The sequence below is a fragment of the Mixophyes fleayi genome, chromosome 2 (assembly GCF_038048845.1).
Source record: "Mixophyes fleayi isolate aMixFle1 chromosome 2, aMixFle1.hap1, whole genome shotgun sequence".
NCBI lineage: Eukaryota > Metazoa > Chordata > Amphibia > Anura > Limnodynastidae > Mixophyes > Mixophyes fleayi.
The window spans coordinates 226304299-226322693 of NC_134403.1; the positions used below are offsets into that span (position 1 = coordinate 226304299).

General features: G+C 41.1%; 1 protein-coding gene across 1 annotated transcript; it reads right to left on the bottom strand.

Annotated features, from left to right (window-relative positions):
• Positions 1–4035: 4035 nt before the first annotated feature.
• FAM110D (family with sequence similarity 110 member D) lies at positions 4036–6390 on the bottom strand. Its single transcript, XM_075195542.1, has 2 exons — positions 6120–6390; positions 4036–5324 (listed from the first exon to the last, which is right to left on the bottom strand). The coding sequence occupies exon 2, from the start codon at positions 5222–5224 to the stop codon at positions 4088–4090; it is 1137 nt and encodes a 378-aa protein (XP_075051643.1). The 5' UTR covers positions 5225–5324; positions 6120–6390; the 3' UTR covers positions 4036–4087.
• Between the last annotated feature and the right edge of the window lie 12005 nt (positions 6391–18395).

The window sequence follows — 18395 nt, forward strand, 5'->3', positions numbered from 1 at the left end:
TCTCTAAACCATCACCAAGGTCATTAATGAATATATTAAAAAGGAGTGGCCCCAGCATGGAACCTTGAGGTACTCCACTTAAGACTTTTGACCAATTAGAAAATGTTCCATTTATCACAACTCTCTGTTCCCTATTCTCTAACCAGTTTTTGATCCAAGTACAAATGTTGATTCCTAGACACAGTTCCCTAATTTTGTAAACCAACCTCTTGTGTGGCACTGTATCAAAGGTCTTTGCAAAATCTAAGTAGACCACATCTACTGTGCTACCCTGGTCTAAGTTTCCACTAACTTCCTCATAGAAACTAATTAGATTAGTTTGACATGACCTATCCCTCACAAATCCATGTTGATTGCCACTAATAATTTTATGGCGTACCAAGTAATCCTGAATACTATCCCTTAAAATACCTTCCAGTAGTTTCCCCACTATTGATGTCAGGCTTACAGGTCTATAATTCTCTGGTTGTGATCTCATCCCCTTTTTAAACAACGGCACCACATCTGCTATTCGCCAATCCCTTGGTACTGAGCCTGATGAGATTGAATCTCTGAAAATTAAGAATAGCGGTCTAGCTATTTCCGAATTTAACTCCATAAGGACCCTTGGGTGTATGCCATCTGGACCCGGAGCTTTATTTATCTTAATATTTTCCAGTTGCCTTTGGACTTCTTCCTCTGACAACCAAGTATTAATTAATGGCATGGTTTCATTTCCATTTTTATATATTACTTCTACCATTTGTTCCTCTCTAGTAAATACTGAAGAAAAGAAAGTGTTTAATACCTCTGCTTTCTCCTTAGTATCATTTATCAATTCACCCATCTCACTTCTTACGGGTCCTATATTATCTTTTTTAATCCTTTTGCCATTTATATACTTAAAAAACTTTTTGGGGTTTGTCTTACTTTCTTTTGCAACGTGCCTTTCATTTTCTAATTTAGCCAATCTAATTTCCTTTTTGCATGTTTTATTACATTCCTTGTACCTACGGAAGGACTCCTCTGACCCTTCAGACCTAAACAATTTAAATGCACGCTTCTTCCTTTGCATTTCTTCTCTTACCTTTTTATTTAGCCACATTGGTTTAGACTTAATTCTTTTACATTGATTTCCCATAGGAATGAACTTATACGTGTATGTTTCCAACAACATTTTAAAGACAGCCTACTTTTCTTCTATATTTTTTCCTTCAAAGGCTTTGTCCCAGTCTATGCTCTTTATAGACTCCTTTAGCATATTAAAATTTGCCTTTCTAAAGTTTAAAGTCCTAGTTGATCCCTTATACCGTTGCTTCTGGAAACTAATTTCAAATGAGACCATATTATGATCACTGTTTCCCAAGTGCTCCCTTACTTGAATATTTGATATTATGTCTACTTTGTTTGTTATTACTAGGTCCAGTATAGTCCGGTTCCTTGTTGGTTCCTCTACTAATTGGGACATGTAATGGTCTTTTAGCGTGCTCAGAAACCTATTTCCCCTAGCTGTACCGCAGGTCTCAGTACTCCAATCAATGTCCGGATAATTAAAATCCCCCATAATTAAAATTTGACCTAGTTGTGTAGCCTTTTCAATTTGCTGTAGAAGTTGGGCTTCCTCAATTGTACTAATATCTGGCGGTTTATAGCATATCCCTATCAGCAACTTCTCTGAACTTTTTCCTCCGCTGGATATTTCCACCCACAATACCTCTATATTATCACCAATATTCTCATATATAACTTCCTGAATACTTGGTTTTAATTCTGGCTTATTATAAAGACATACTCCTCCTCCCCTTTTATTTACCCTATCCCTCCTGAAGAGAGAATAGCCTTCCAAGTTGACTGCCCAGTCATGTGTATCATCCCACCAGGTTTCCGTAATACCTGTAATATCATACTGCTCATTCATTGCTACTAGCTCTAACTCCCCCATTTTACCTGTCAGGCTTCTTGCATTTGCAAGCATACACTTAAGTCTATTGCCTCCCTTAGGTATTTCTTTTTGCTTTAAAAAGGGCCTCTCCTTATCGGCTATGCTTCCCTTTCCCCCCTCTCCACCCCCTTGACTCTTGTTAAATTCCTCCTTACTACTCTCAATGTCTATCCCATAAATACTTGCTTGCCCCTCCCCCCGGAGCCTAGTTTAAAATCTCCTCCAACCTTCTAACCATCCTCTCCCCTAGCACTGCAGCCCCCTCCTCATTCAGGTGCAATCCATCATGACAATAAAGATGGCAACTGACCGAGAAATCAGCCCAGTGCTCTAAGAATCCAAAACCCTCCTTCCTACACCAATCTTTTAGCCACACATTAACCTCCCTAATCTCCCGCTGCCTCCCTGGACTAGCGCGTGGCACAGGGAGTATTTCTGAAAATACTACCTTGGATGTCCTTGCCTTAAGTTTGCGACCTATGTCCCTGAAATCATTCTTTAGGACACGCCTTCTTCCTCTAACTCGGTCAGTGGTGCCAACATGCACCAAAACAGCTGGGTCATTCCCAGCCCCTCCCAACAATCTGTCCACCCGATACGCAATATGCCGAGCCCGAGCACCCGGGAGACAACACACTGTTCGGCATGCACGGTCCCGGTAACAGATTGCCCTATCTACCTTCCTAATAATTGAATCCCCTACCACCACAATCTGCCTGGGTCCCTGAGTAACTTTGGTCCCCTCTGTGCTGGAGAGACCATTCCCCTGGTTGCTAGAGGAAGCAGTCTCATCCAACTCCACCAATTCTGAACTGCCTTCCACGGTATCTTCATCCAATCTGGAAAATCTGCTGGGATTGCTTAGCTCAGAGCTGGCCTGCCTCTTCCTCCCTCTGCTCCCCTAGTAACTGTTACCCAGCTGCCTACCTGTGCATCCTCCTCTGTCTCTGCTCCACTCTGCTCAGCTAACGCATCAACGGTGAGCTGTAAACTCTGCTCCAGGTTGGCAATGTCAGTTCTAGAAGGTCAGTTTTTGTTGGCTGTTTGCTGCAACAATGGCTTCACTTAAAGTAAATGACACTATGCTAATCTCACCCTACAGTCAGGTCTTGTACTGATCCGTCATTGTTGACGTGATTTAGGCACACTATATGATGTCACTTACTAATGACACCATCTTAAGTGCTATACTGGAGACATTGCAGAGGAAAATAGTGGCGGTTATTGTCTCTCTCCTCCCGGCTGGTTCCTTCTAGTACACAGTACTAACTGTAATAATTATACTAATAGGGGCTAATTCAATTCAGCCACATTACTCCTAGAATTCCTAGAATACTGCGCACTATTACCGTTAGTACGGTAAAAGTGCTCAATATTACCATTAGTATGGTCATTTTAATGCTGATTTTACTCGCACCTCTCGGGGAAGTGAGTAAAAATCCGGGTTAAAATTACCGTATGAAATGTGATAGTACTAGCACCGTGTTAATCCTAGACTAACGTGGCTGAATTGAATCGGCCCCATAGAATGAGTATTTATAATCAAAGAGCAGCTGGGACTGAGGATTATAGACAAGAGTAGATAAAGGGATTGAAAGAAACAGTGCATGTGGCATAGTGGGGAGTAGTTGGACAGGGAGAGAGAGAATTACTTGGAGATAAGAAGAGTGGGCAGACATATAGAAGACAAGAGGTATAGGTTAAGAAACAGGGGAGAGCTAAATGGGCAAGCAATTGGTGGCATACATAGTGGGGATAACCTTGCTTCAGTTAATTTTTCTTTATCATTTTCCTGGCCATTCAGTTACATTTTTCCTACTGCCACTTATAAATTTCCACTTTAACCATTGTATGTACTGTATATAATCACAAATTCTATGATTTAGTAATATTTTCCAGATTTAAATAAAATATTGTCATACATTAGGATATTGTGAAAATGACAAAGTAATAGGTAGCACAGAGCAGTGAGGCAAAAAAACATAAAAGGGCTGCCAAAAAAGTCTTTGAGGGCATGCATGAGTATATAACGTAAACACTTTAGTCTTAAAATGTGCATTTAATTGCAGATTTCACAGGTATTTTAAATAAGAAAAAAATGTGATAGAAAAAGGTATGATGTAGAAATTTATTTGGCTTGTGATTTGCACTGTATTATGAACTATGTCACACTGTAGATTCACGTGACATCTGCTTATCTCCATGACCTCCAATAGTCCGTGCTCGATGACAGCTGTAGATCCATTTAATAACACGGGCATTCCGCTCTATTACAGATACTGGTGTCTTTTCTTCTCTCTCTTCTTCAGCAACAGCATGTCCACAACTCACTTTGTCCATAGATTCCAGACTACCCATTGATGTTTCCTCTCCTTTTTGGTAGCTATTAAGTAAGTTCAACAAACTACCCTCAAGACCACAGCTCTCAAAAAATGTTTGAGCATCGGAAGTAGAAAAAGTCAACTGCTCATTCAGTGGAACATCTTGCTTGTTAGAGGAATTGCAGCCATTTGTCTGACATAGACAAGTCCCCTCTTTTCTTTGTTGTAACCTAGGTGAAACTGGTACTTCCTGATTGCAGGCTTGAGGGGGATTCTGTGACATCCGTGTGCTTCTTTTTAATAGTGGAGTTCCTTGGAGAAGTCGAATGACCAGCCCTGCATCCCCATTGCTGTTTTCCTTGCTAGTTACTGCCACATCTCGCCTTTGTCTGTAAATAATAAGAGAGTCTGGTCGGTTCAGTCTTCTACCGCTGAATCGCCGCAAACAGTGTGGATTGACTGTTGGGGTTCCAATGACTGCTTGTGGGTCACTTCCATGATGAGATGTCAGGAAACCCTGGCACATTGGATGTTTGCTGTTTGGAGTTAGTGTGTGACCTTTCTGCTGTTCACTTTGACTAAGATTTAGTTGCCTTCGTAGCACGCTAGGAGAGAGGCTACTACAGTGGGAGAAGACAGATTTGGGTTCAAATCTTTGATTTGGTAAGCAAGGGCTGGTTACAGCAGAAGTTTGACTTTGATAAGGATAATGATCTGTCTCAGAGTCATTGTGTTGAAGTGGCAGCTGTTGCTTAGCAGGGCTGGTGAAATAGTACTCACTTTGTGAATTGGAACTACAAGGTGATGAGCTCAATTTTCTTGATAAACCAGGGGTAAAGTTGGTATTTATGACTGGGTTTTGTCTGCGGTGAATCACCTGTGGAGATTTCACATATTTTGCTTTATCAGCTTCCAGGCGGTCAGATGCGGTTACTCTTCCAGTAGGTACAATACCAGATGCAGGGTGAGTGATAGGTGTCATGGTCACATTAAATGAGTCATGGATAGCAAAGGATCATGCCATGTGGCCTGCAATGCAGTTGGTGGTATTTGCATTTCATGGAATAAAATGGGGAAAACAGCTGAAAAACATAGAGAATTTAATTGTAACATTTTAGATGCAAAAACTTTGTAAAGAATGTTGAATAAGTAAGTAAAAGCGGAGAGAGAGTTATAGACTACTACTACTACTAATAATAATAATATAAGAACTGAATAAATTTAAAAAGTAAAGTAAATGGGATACAATAAGTTCTAAATAGAAGAAGGTCTGGACATTTGCAGAAGGCAAAATAAGAAATATGTGTAAAGCTAATGTTCAGTATGTTACTTGTGTAGTCTTGATCAAAATAGGCTTTCAACAAAGCTTAAAATATATGTACACATTCCCTGCATCAACTTCCAACCAACAACTCATAGAGCTAAAAATAAAGACATCTGAGACCAGACAGAAATAGCTATAAATCTGCACAGAAGACCACAGCACATCACAGTCCACAACAAAAGTCAGACCAAAAACCAGTTACAATCACAATCTTTGTTTTAGTTTTAAGAGGAATATATCAAAGAACAGGAAATATAGAAACATACACAACAGAAAATGAGAAATACCTAAAAGAAAAAAGTATACAGTCAGACCGACAGAAATTTGGTAACTCAATCAAAAATGATTAATTCAAGTAGAGCACTTTCTAAAGTAAAACGTTAACATTGTTAGAAATAGATAAAGACCACAATACTCTAAAATAATTGAATATTACATTGTATTAAGTAAGAAAGCTTACATCCTAAAGAACTTAACGTTCATGTAAATAACAACATGTTTTTATTATTGTATATAATCCTTTTAATACTAGCAATATAGAATAAGTTCTCACCTCAACCAGCTGTTCAGTGTCCGCAATGTCCGTGACTCACATTTTGTAACTTGCAGAAGTGTGGAGCAGGGTAGGTATGTGATAAAAGGAAGCAAAAGAATGAAATAAACTGAAAGCTTCCTTATTAGTGTGGGCGAAGAAAGAGGCAAGTACAGTATGGGTGCGTGAGACAGTGCAATAAGTTAGGAACCGTGTCACAGTGCAATGTAAAGTGTGAATGTGTGTGTTTGGCACACAAGGAAATCTCCACCCTTTCCAGACAGACTCTCCCTTCTCATCCGTTTGTTGACTGCTTTGGACATTAACTCCTCATACACCCTCTGTGTGCTACACTTTTCCCTAATTAGCTCTTAAGCTGTTATTGTAAGGCTCCGCTTATCCTTTTTTCTACTAATAATAATCTTTGAAATAATTATTATAAGCACTTTTTTTTTTTATCTACTCAGACATAAGTAGAATTTGGTACAATAAAAATATAGATATTCCATAGAGCGCTTCAATAAATCACAGCAGCCCAAATCACATGAGTAGGATGCCACCATCCCAAAAACAATATATATAACAAAAAAATGGATCAAAAGGCGCTAGATTCTTTGTCATAATGGGGCCTATTTATCAAAGCTATCCCCCGTGTGAAATCCCAGAAAACTGTTGTTTTCAGGGATTTACCACTAAATTACTAGGTATTATTCTAGCAACGCAGCAGATATCTCAGATATCTGCTGCTTTGCTTCTCTCATCGTTTTTCTAAGCACTCCCCATAACAGTGTATGGGAAGTGCTCAGTAACGCTATGTACTAATGGCCGAAACTAAGTTTTCAATCATGTTAATGTATGCCATCTGAAGCTGGCGCCATCTGAAGCTGGCGTACATTAACATGATTGAAAACTTTCACTGAAAACAGCTCTGCTCCAAAGAGCAGAGCTGCACAGCACTTGTGTGGAGGGATCATGTGATCCCTCCCTATCACATAATAATTAGTCTTTTATCATTTTACACTAACCTGCTCTGTGCGCATGCGCACAAGGAATGTAAAAAGCCGAAGAACTTCATTGAAGGACCGCAAGAGAAAAGACAGTGTTAGGTAAGTGTTATACTTCACAGGAGCAGCCGTTTTTCGGAACGGCTGTTCCTGTGTTGATTTTTTAATAAATATGAGAAACTTTTCAATTCGCATCTATGCGATGAGGATTGAAAAGTTTCTACTAAAAAAAACGAAGGGTAATAAATAGACCCCAAAGAGTTGTCAAATAGTCCTAGCTATCAATAGGTGTCTTCTTAATCCACTTTCTTTTTATCCTTTTTTTTCCTCTTCACCACTCCACAATTGAAGATATCAAAGCGACAAAAGTAGAGAATAGAAATATTTGGTGAAGTACATCAAGGAAGGACCTTCTATATACACCAATAGGTCCCTCACCGAGTAGATGGAATTTCCCCAAAACATAGCTCCCAGTGCACTAATTAGATAAGTATTCAGTCAATGTGGGTTAATTTCACCCCCAATGATATTCTGCTTATATCAATTCTGAATCGTAACAGCCTTGTAACATCAATTATAAGCGAACTCTCCCAGCGGCTCTTCTTTTTTATCGTTCTGTAATCTCCTGCTCACAGGAAATACTCAAAAACATAGAAACTTGATCTAGGTGTATTACCTTGAAAACTAATTTCTTTATTAAAAACAAACACATCAAATTATAACAGGTATAGCAATTTCTCCAACCAGATGGTGCTGGAGAAGATAGATGTATAAATGTCCCAAACTTCAATGTGTATAACTCTCCCAACAGTCCAACGGCAGGAACACAGTGCACCTCTTAGGATGCCAATAAGTAGAATTTGCTCTAAAAATCCTAAATGAAATTGATTTGGGTAATTCAATATTCAAAGGAGTATGCCTCATTTTCCCATTCACCCTTCCATTCACTTACCTTATGTATATACCCCGTTTCTATTATAACTTTTGTTAACTATATTGTGAAACTGTGTTTGTTGTATGCTATTTTTTTGCGTGTTGTATAACAAATAAATATAGGAAATCTCTGCAAACTGTTCAATGCAGGTAAACTAAAATGAGTATCCAAGATTTCACGTGTTGTTGTAGCAAGTCAAGGAGTTAACACTTATTGCCTTAACAGATGATTCATGACATAGCCCATTCCAACTGCAGATAGCAGATGGCAAAGTCTGTTTAGGGTAGGGCAAGCAAATGAATAAATATATAATGGTCAGTTAAACATCCAAGAGTGTGTGTTTCTGTTACTGAATGTTTGTTTCCTGGGAATAATTGCACAGTTTGTTTATTACAGACTTCACAAAACCCTACCAGCTCCTTTTATGTTCAAATCCTTCAGTTAAATGTAAAATATATGCAAGTATTTTCATATGTAACCTGGATATATGTATGTAATCTTGTAATTATGAAAAAATACGTTTTTTGATTCATGAAAAATATAGCAACATACTGCAATGCAGTATTGGAGCAAACCGTAAAATTTAAGTTTATGGGTTTTGATCTAAAATGAATTATGATCCACAGAACTGTGTTCCCCTTGAAGTCTTCCCACCGACAGCTTACAGATGGTGTTGGCTGCGACTATTCAGCTGTTCTTAAACTATAACACTGCCTGGCAAAGTACCTTGTGTCTGACAACTGAGCAAAAGGTGGTCTATTCTTGGTGTATTGCACTTCAGCGACATTTCTCAAAACTCAAGAAAAGTTATGTGGTTAGCCATGTTCTTTGTAATATGAGGCACGCTGTTAAGTAGCAACTGTGTAAACATATGTCCAGAAGCCTGTCAAGTTGAACAAAATGATATTCAATAGTAATGGGAAGGTGAACACTAAGGTTCTAATTAATCAAGGCATGCATACTGAACGCAACGTGCGTTTGTTTTAAAATGCATGTAAATTAACTCTGCACACTGCCGGATTCATCAAGAAGTATATCTCAAGATACCTGCGCTGATGAATTAGCGTGTAGGTCTGCTGTACTCCACTACACAAGACAATGCATGATACGTCCAAAGTCTATGTGGATTATAACATACAGAAAAAATATATAGAATATAATATAAATGTCACCAGTTAATAATAGACATTAATGATAAAACATTTTTCTCCCCTCTCCCCATGAAATACATTTATTAGGATATTCTTAATGGCTACTGAACATAATTTTTTTTTTAAAGTTGCTCATGTTTGCAAACACATGTTATAGCATGCATACAAGACTGTTATAACCAGTACTCAGGACTTCGACTAGCCCTGTAGCTGGAGGCTGAGATACGGCAGAAAAACAAGTAACTTTGCGATGCCCAGAGTTTGATTGAGATGTGACTGTGTGCGCTTGAGTTTGGCACGACCTTACTGTAGCTTGACTATGGCAAAACGCCCCTTTCCTGCTCTGTTCACTCACCCAAATGATAGGCTGTAGTAAGTGTCCTTTGTGCTCAAACACGGAGCAGACATGGCTGTGTTTAGTGGTGTATGGTCTGGTTCTGGGAATGCGCAGAATGTTTTTGCATACCATACGCTCAAAGTCGGCAGATACATGCATTCATGAATCAGGCCCTAAAAGCATAATGTAGTGAGAATGAAACACAGGACTAGGAAAGTGAATCTATTTGACACCCTATTTTTCTTTCTATTCATGCCTCCTTTATGTCACTATTAATAAGTTTTGCAACCACTGTATTGCAAAGCAGCAGCCAATTCAAATAAAAGAATCATATATTTAAATACAAGGGCAAATGCAGGATTTTTAGAGGGGAGTTTCCAAATGCTTGCAGGGGGAATCCTGTTTATTAAGTATTGCAGTGGTATTTGCACCACGGTAACACCTGTTATTTTATTATAGTCTCAGGATGGCAATTACAGAATAATATTGTTAAAATATGCTTTGAATAGAGCATTTTTTCTAATCAATGAAAGGTTTTTTGTTTAAAACATTTTTTTACATTTTTATTAATAAATGTAATCTGTTTTAGAAGGGGGTGATTTGAGAACAAAAGGAGACAGATATACATACTGTTGTAGTCAAATAATTGGATGAAGTCATTTTAAATTAAATTTTGGTGGTTATAGTTTCCTGTGTGATTTTGATTCATACGCATCTTCGTACAAAGGTTAAATATGCAATCACATAGGAAAACATAGTAAATACACTTACAGTCACACTCACATTTGTAAATAGTTAATTTTTAATAGAGTTTTCAATTCACATTTTTTTATTATTCATATAAAATAATTTAGAGATTTATTACACAATGGTAAACCTACATTGTTTACATTTATGGTTCAGGTTATAATAAATGTAATGTGTTTCACCATATTCATCCATGTTTCACCAGCAGGAATCAGGTATCATTGGATAATCGATCTCACATTGCGATCGCAAGTTATGATTTGTATAAGATTAATACTCAAAAATGTTCTGTTAATGGGTTAGTTTAAACCAGAATTTCGGCGGTCCTCTGAGGGAAGACACATACAGAGCTGTTGGAGTGAATTGCCCCCACCTTTGGAGAAGCATCATTTGAACTGGCCTATGACTAGGGCTGCCAAGAGGAATTCAGGGCCCCGATACAACAATTTCATGGGACCCCTTTACAGTTGAGGGTGTTTAAAAATGTTTTTATGTGGATGTGGTCATACTATTTGGGGCGTGGCTATCCATCATTGGGGTGTGGCTAGCAGGTGAAGGTGCTAGGCTACCCTCCTACACAAAAAAAATGCATTGTTGTGTACACCATTGACACAAGGGTGCAGTGCCCGCTTGCCGGATCGTAACTTATGTCCCAGCACTCCTGACTTTCAGGACATCTAGCACCATAGTTTAGTGTAGAAAGAATGTAGTGTGTACATAAAGAGTTTACAGTCTTGGCCTGCCCCTTAGATGCAGAACAGTCATCAAAAATCGGGATTGTCCCACTAGAATCACAACATTTCACAGACTGTCCTACCTGCTCTTCTCACTTTCACTACCTGTGGCTGCTGCTTTCTTTAGTTGTGGCTTGTCTGGATCCTGGAAAGTTGGGGGCCCTATTTGGAAAAAAATGGGTACATTTAGAAAATTACAACCAGCCCCGTTGTTAAATCAATAGCACCCACAAGTAATAATTAGGCCTTCCTCCAGCCCCATTAAAATAATAGTATTCCCATTTAATAAATAAACCTATTTCCCTCCCTACAAACACCCCCAGCAATAAATGAATAGTATTTACATTTCAGAAATATACCGATTTCCCGCAACCATCACTGCCATTAAATAATTCATACTCACATTTAATAAAGAGACCTGCTTCTCCTCAAACTCAGCCCCGCATTCAATAGCCCCCAAACCAACCCATCTTAAATTAATAATCCCCACTATTAAATTGCCCCACCATCACCCCACAAACAAAATAGCACCTATTAATTAGCCACCACCTACCTCACACACGCTACATTGCTCTGTGTGCCATCACATACACATTACTGTGCCCCTTCATCACAACCACACTGTGCCCCCTTATGATCACACTGCACCCTCCATGCTGCTTTCCAGTGTGAACGTGAGTTGTTTTTTTTTCTTCTTAAACTATCCAGCTCCCCCCACCAATGAACGGGTCGGAGATCCTACCAACAGCCCCCCCTTGGCGGAAAAAAAATAATAAAAGGAAGACAAAAGAAAAAAAAATTGGGGATAAAAAAAATAAATTTGGCAGTCTGGATCCGGGCCCTGGTAAATAGTACCCGCCACCCCCCCTCTTGGCGGCCCTGCCTATGACCTGCACTGTACTGGACTATCTTAAAACCTGAACCAATAAAAATTGATCTTAGAGTTATCTTTGTGTACATTGTGAGATCATCACTGTCTTTTTCAATTTAAACTGTATAAAAAAAACACTGGGCAGTATCAGGCTCTCTCTCTTACTTCACAGACTTCAGGATTGATGAACTGTCATTGGATCCAGTGCGCAAGCGTATGTATCAGTTATACTTTGCTATATTTTGCTATTAAATCTGTTTGTGTGTTGGAACCACATTGATCGCACTGGACAACCTTTACTGGTAACAATAATTATGAACATAACAATATAATGGTGAAAAAAGAGAAGGACAGGCAGCGACAATGCAGAGAAATACACATGAGGACAGAGAGCTAAACAAACAAGAAACACACAAAGAGAAGTGATACACAACTATCACAGCCATATATAGGAAGACAGAGAGAGATACGTACAAATACATGTATCTCTATTGGAAGCTGGGTAGAAGGAAAATAACACAGGAGCATCTCACCTGAATAGAGGTGTTTTCTAACTAAGTGGCCACTCACTAACATCTCAATTTCAATAAGCAGAGCATGGCCCATAATGAGGAGGAAGAGAATCCTGCTTGGGCCATGCGCTGCAGCAAGATCCTTTGCGGCCTAAGTTTACAGCAGTGACAGAATGGGGAGAGATTAAAGGAGCCGCCCACCTTTTTTTTGTAAATTTCCTTGTGGCCGACATCAGGAGGGGAGGCTTATGGGCAACTGGAAACCTAGAGATATATTATTTTGTTGTTTATGTTTGTTTCCTTTTGACTTTAGTTGTGATTTATTTCATGTGCACTCATTAACAATCTGCAAAGCCTATAATTCGGGCCCAAACCAACCATGGTGCTGACTGATGATTTTTCATTAAAAAGTACTAGTAAAAATGTTTAAAAAACTCAATGCATTTTTACTTCTGTTTTTAAGCTCACTGTAGTCTTCCTGGTGCATGTAGTTTCAAATGCAGAGCATACACATTTATATGCATTAAAACACATGTAGAATTCATTAAACATACTGCTGGGTATAAGGCCTAAAGCAGAAAACACTGTGGGGGTCATGTAGAACTGGACCTACGTCCACCTCGTAAGAGCAAAAATAATTTTGTCTTACTGTGCATGTATAGTATACACATCTATGTCTCAGTCTGCTATTAGACCGAGATGTATCTCTCAGTTTCAATGGGGAAGAGAGTGGGCAGTCAGGCATAGACATAGTACAGTTAGGGCATTAACGCTTCTTACGTTAGGGAGAACTGAGGGAGAACTAACTGCAGATACATCTCTGCTGTTGCAGCTCCTGCAAGATCTGTGTTGATGATGATGATGAGCATCATGGATCGTGTGTGTTATTAAAAATAGTCTGCCCACCCAAAAAACAAACAAAACCCCCATAACCAGCCCTAAGGCTGTCAGCCTAGGCTGGTACCAGCAAAGTCAGAGGGGCAAAAACATGGGGTCACGTTGAATTTACCAGTACCAGCACTAAGTTATGCCAGTCAGGGCTGCTGGTACTATAAACTAAGGGTGTGCACCGGGCACTTTTGGTGTTTTGGGTTCTGATTAGCTTGAGGTTTTGGGTTCTCATTTGTTTTGCCAAAACACCCCACGAAAGATTTTGGTTCTGATTTTGGGTTTTGGGTTCTGATTTTTTTTTAAAAAAAGCATAAAAAGTGCTAAAATCCATATTTCGGTTTAGAGGAGTAGCACTGCAGTGGCAGACAGGATGGCAGTTTGAAAAACTAGGCCCCAAAGAGCACATAATGGCAAAAAAAGAGGTGCAAGATGGAATTGTCCTTGGGTCCTCCCACCCACCCTTATGTTGTTGAAATAGGACATGCGCACTTTAACAAACCAATCATTTCAGCGACAGGGCCTACAAAACTGTGGCTGAAATGATTGGTTTGTTTGGACCCCCACAAAACGAGCTGGGAAAGAAAAAAAAGAGGTGCAAGATGGAATTGTCCTTGGGCCCTCCCAACCACCCTTATGTTGTTGAAATAGGACATACACACTTTAACAAACCAATCATTTCAGCGACAGGGCCTACCAAACTATTGTGGCTGAAATGATTGGTTTGTTTGGGCCACCACACAAAAGAAGCTATTCATCTCTTCCTGTACAATCTAAACTGGCTCTACTGAGGAAAGATATCGTCCTCATCCTCATCCTCTGATTCCTCGCCCCCTTCAGTGTGTACTTCCTCATCCTCACACATTATCAATTCGTCCCCGCTGGACTCCACAACCACAGGTCCCTCTGTACTATCTGGAGGGCAGTGCTGTACTTGATTGAGGAATTGATAATTCATTTTTATGAACATCATTTTTTCAACGTTTTGCGGAAGCAACCTCCTTCGCCGCTTACTGACCAGGTTCCCCGCTGCACTAAAAACTCTTTCCGAGTAAACACTGGAGGGGGGACAACTCAGGTAAAATAGAGCCAGTTTGTACAGGGGCTTCCAAACTGGCTTTTTTTCCTGCCAGTAACAATATGGACTGTCTGACAAGTCTACTTGGATGGTGTCAGCAAAGTAATCCTCCACCATTTTTTCAATTGTGACAGCATCCAATGCAGCGACAGTAGACATGTCTGCAATGGTTGGCAGGTCCTTCAGTCCGGACCAGATGTTCTCAGCATCCCCGCCAGCGGGTCTTTTAGGAAAACTGAGCTTTTTCCTCGCAGCCACAGGTGTTGAAGAAAATGGAGGAGCTGTTGGCATGTCACGGTCCTCTTCAGAGGACAATCTCCTGACCAGCAGGTCTTTGCACCTCTGTAGACTTGTGTCCACCAGAAACAGAGACACAACATACGCTTTAAACCGAGGATCCAGCACGGTGGTGAGAATGTATTCCTCTGACTTAAAAAGAGTGACCACCCTCGGATCCTGGCAAAGCGTACGAAGGGCTTCATCCACAAGAGCTACATGCTTGGTGGAATCGCAATGCTTTACCAGCTCCTCCCTCACTTTCTCCAGCTGCTTCTGCAACAGCCTGATCAGGGGAATCACCTGACTCAAGCTGGCAGTGTCGGAACTGACTTCTCGTGTGGCAAGTTCAAATGGCTGGAGAACCTTGCACAACACGGAAATCAGTCTCCAATGCGCTTGACTAAGGCGCATCCCCACTCCTTTTCCTATGTCGTAGGTGGCTGTGTAGGCTTGAATGGCCTTTTGCTGCTCCTCCATCCTCTGCAGCATATAGAGGGTGGAGTTCCAGCGCGTCACAACCTCTTGTTTGAGGTGATGGCAGGGCAGGTTCAGCCTTTTTTGATGTTGCTCGAGTCTGCAGTAGGCACTGGCAGAATGCCAAAAGTGTCCAGCAATTTTGCGGGCCACCGCAAGCATCTCCTGTACACCCCTGTCACTCTTCAGGTAATGCTGCACCACCAAATTAACGGTGTGGGCAAAACATGGGACGTGTTGGAAATTGCCCATATGTAATGCCCGCACAATGTTACTGGCGTTGTCTGACACCACAAATCCCCAGGAGAGTCTAAGTGGGGTAAGCCACTGCGAGATTATTTCCCTCAGTTTATCTAAGAGGTTGTCAGCGTTGTGCCTCTTATTAAAATTGGTGATACACAACGTTGCCTGCCTTGGAACGAGCAGCCGTTGTGGAGATGCTGCTACTGATGCAGCTGCTGCTGTTGCTGCGGAATGCGATGCATCTACCCAGTGGGCTGTCACAGTCATGTAGTCCTTCGTTTGCCCTGAACCACTTGTCCACATGTCGGTGGTTAGGTGGACAGTGGGTACAACCGCATTTTTCAGAGCACTGAGAACACTTTTTCGTACTTCTCTGTACATCCCGGGTATCGCCTGTCTAGTGAAGTGGAATCTCGACGGGATTTGGTACCGGGGACACAATACCTCCATCATCTGTATAAATCCCACTCCACTGATGGCGGACACCGGACGCACGTCTAACACCAACATAGCTGTTACAGCCGCAGTTATCCGCTTTGCAATAGGGTGACTACTGTAGTACTTTGTGGTCATGGCAAACGACTGTTGGACGATCAACTGTTTGGTGAAAGACGTAGCGTTCTTGCGACTTCCCCTCTGGGAAGATGACCGACTACCAGCAGCAGCAGCGGCAGTAGTAGGCGTACCGCTGCAGGATTCCTCGGATGAATCCCGTATTAATGAGGACTCAGTCTGGCTGGTGACATGGCCTGCAGGACTAAATCTGATGGAGATCGTGGAGGAAGTTGATGAGGAGGGTGTTGGTGGTGTGTATCCAACAGGACCAAGGGATTTAGGTGTCCCTGGACTGCTGACGGTCCTAGCCACAGGTCCTGAACTAAACACTGAATTATGAAGGTTCTTCAGGTGATGTATAAGGGAGGATGTCCCTAGGTGGCCAAGATCCTTACCCCTGCTTATTTGAGCTTTACATAAGCTACATATGGCCATACATTTGTTGTCCAGATTGGGATAAAAATAACTCCAGACAGAAGTGGTGGATTTTTTGGTCTTCTGACCAGGCATGACAATGGGCTTTTTCATCCCATGGACAACAACTGTTTCCCCCCCTGGTGGCTCATTTATGATAACCACATCCGCATCCTCCTCGTCAAGTTCCTCCTCAGCGCCAGCTACATCAATATCCTCCTCCCGGTGTACAACATTCACACCTTCATTAGCCAAATCTGTAACTGGACTGTGGGTGATCCTTCCAGCATATGCTGAAGGCGTGCTGCAAATGGTGGAAGGAGCCACCTCTTCCTGTACAGTGATGGGAAGGTAAGGCTTCGCAACCACAACACCCTTGGACTCGCCTTGGGGATTTGTGACGACATCTCTCTAGAAGGCAGAGTTGTTTGCTGTGTTGTTGATGACAGCTTAAGTCTCTTAAATTTTTTAGAGGGGTGGGGAGGAGGAGGGCTTAGATGCTTGGGTGAAGCTGAACCACTAGTCATGAACACGGGCCAGGGCCTAAGCCGTTCCTTGCCACTCTGTGTCGTAAATGGCATATTGGCAAGTTTACGTTTCTCCTCTGATGATTTAAATTTTCTTTTTTACTAATTGCAGTGAACTTTGGCTTTTCGGATTTTACATGCCCTCTACTAGGAGATTGGGCATCGCCCTTGGCAGACGACGTTGATGACGTTTCATCGTCTATGTCATGAGTAGTGGCAGCAGCTTCAGCATTAGGAGGAAGTGGGTCTTGATCTTTCCCTACTTTATCCTCCAAATTTTTGTTCTCCATTATATGCAGCACAAGAGAGTGTACCCCTAAACCACACACACTTTGGGACTGCTGAAACAGTGAACGTAGTAATATAGATTGCAGTTCCTATTTTTTGGACTGCTTAAACAGTGAACGTAGAAATATAGATTACAGTTCCTATTTTTTGACTGCTGAAACAGTGAACGTAGTAATATAGATTGCAGTTCCTATTTTTTTGGAATGCAGAAACAGTGACCGTAGTAATATAGATTGCAGTTCCTATTTTTTTGGACTGCAGAAACAGTGAACGTAGTAATATAGATTGCAGTTCCTATTTTTTGGGACTGCAGAAACAGTGAACGTAGTAATATAGATTGCAGTTCCTATTTTTGGACTGCAGAAACAGTGAATGTAGGTATTGCAGTACTAATATTTCAGGACTGCAATAATATATTTCTCTATAATTTTTTTATACTTTTTAAATTATTTTTTATTATTTTTTTTCATTTTTTTTTTATATATTTTTTTTGGAGTTTTTAATAATTAGACAATTACTATGGACTTAGCACAAAAATGCACAGGACTAAAGCACTACTGGACTCAGCAGGACAGACACTGGCCAAAGCACCACTGGACTCAGCAGGACAGACCACAGGACAAAAGGACCACTGGACTCAGCAAGGACAGAGCACTGGACACAAGCATAAAGCACCACTGGACTCAACAAGGACAGAGCACTGGACACAAGCATAAAGCACAACTGGACTGATCACGCAGGAGCACCACTACCCTACAACCTCCCTCTACCCTGATCACAGCCCAAATGAAAATGGCGGCCACTAGCGGGGAATTTATGCAATCCGAGTCTCGCGAGATCCGACGCGAGACTTGGATGTCAGAGCCTCAGTTTCATTTTTTTGGGCGCCGGAAATACCCGAACAGTGCTCGGATCCCGTCTTATCCGCACTCTTCGGGTGGGCTCGGATTAGCGGGATCCGAGCCCGCTCATCCTTACTATAAACAGACACATCCCCAGTGTGAGTTCTCCCTGCCATAGTGCCAAACCAGCCCTAGGTGGAACAGCTCAGGCCTGGATTCCCTAAGGGGATCGGGCATGCAACACAATGCAGGTTTAAGGTTTAACCAGCCCCATGCTGATTATTATTAGGGCTATTCCCACACCACTGGAAAGGTTGTTGTGGATTAAGTAAGCAAAAAGATAGAATAAACCCTTTTGTCCTTGATGCGCTACAGGTTTCACCATTACCTGTTTTGGCATGTTGGTGTTTGTAGTGCTA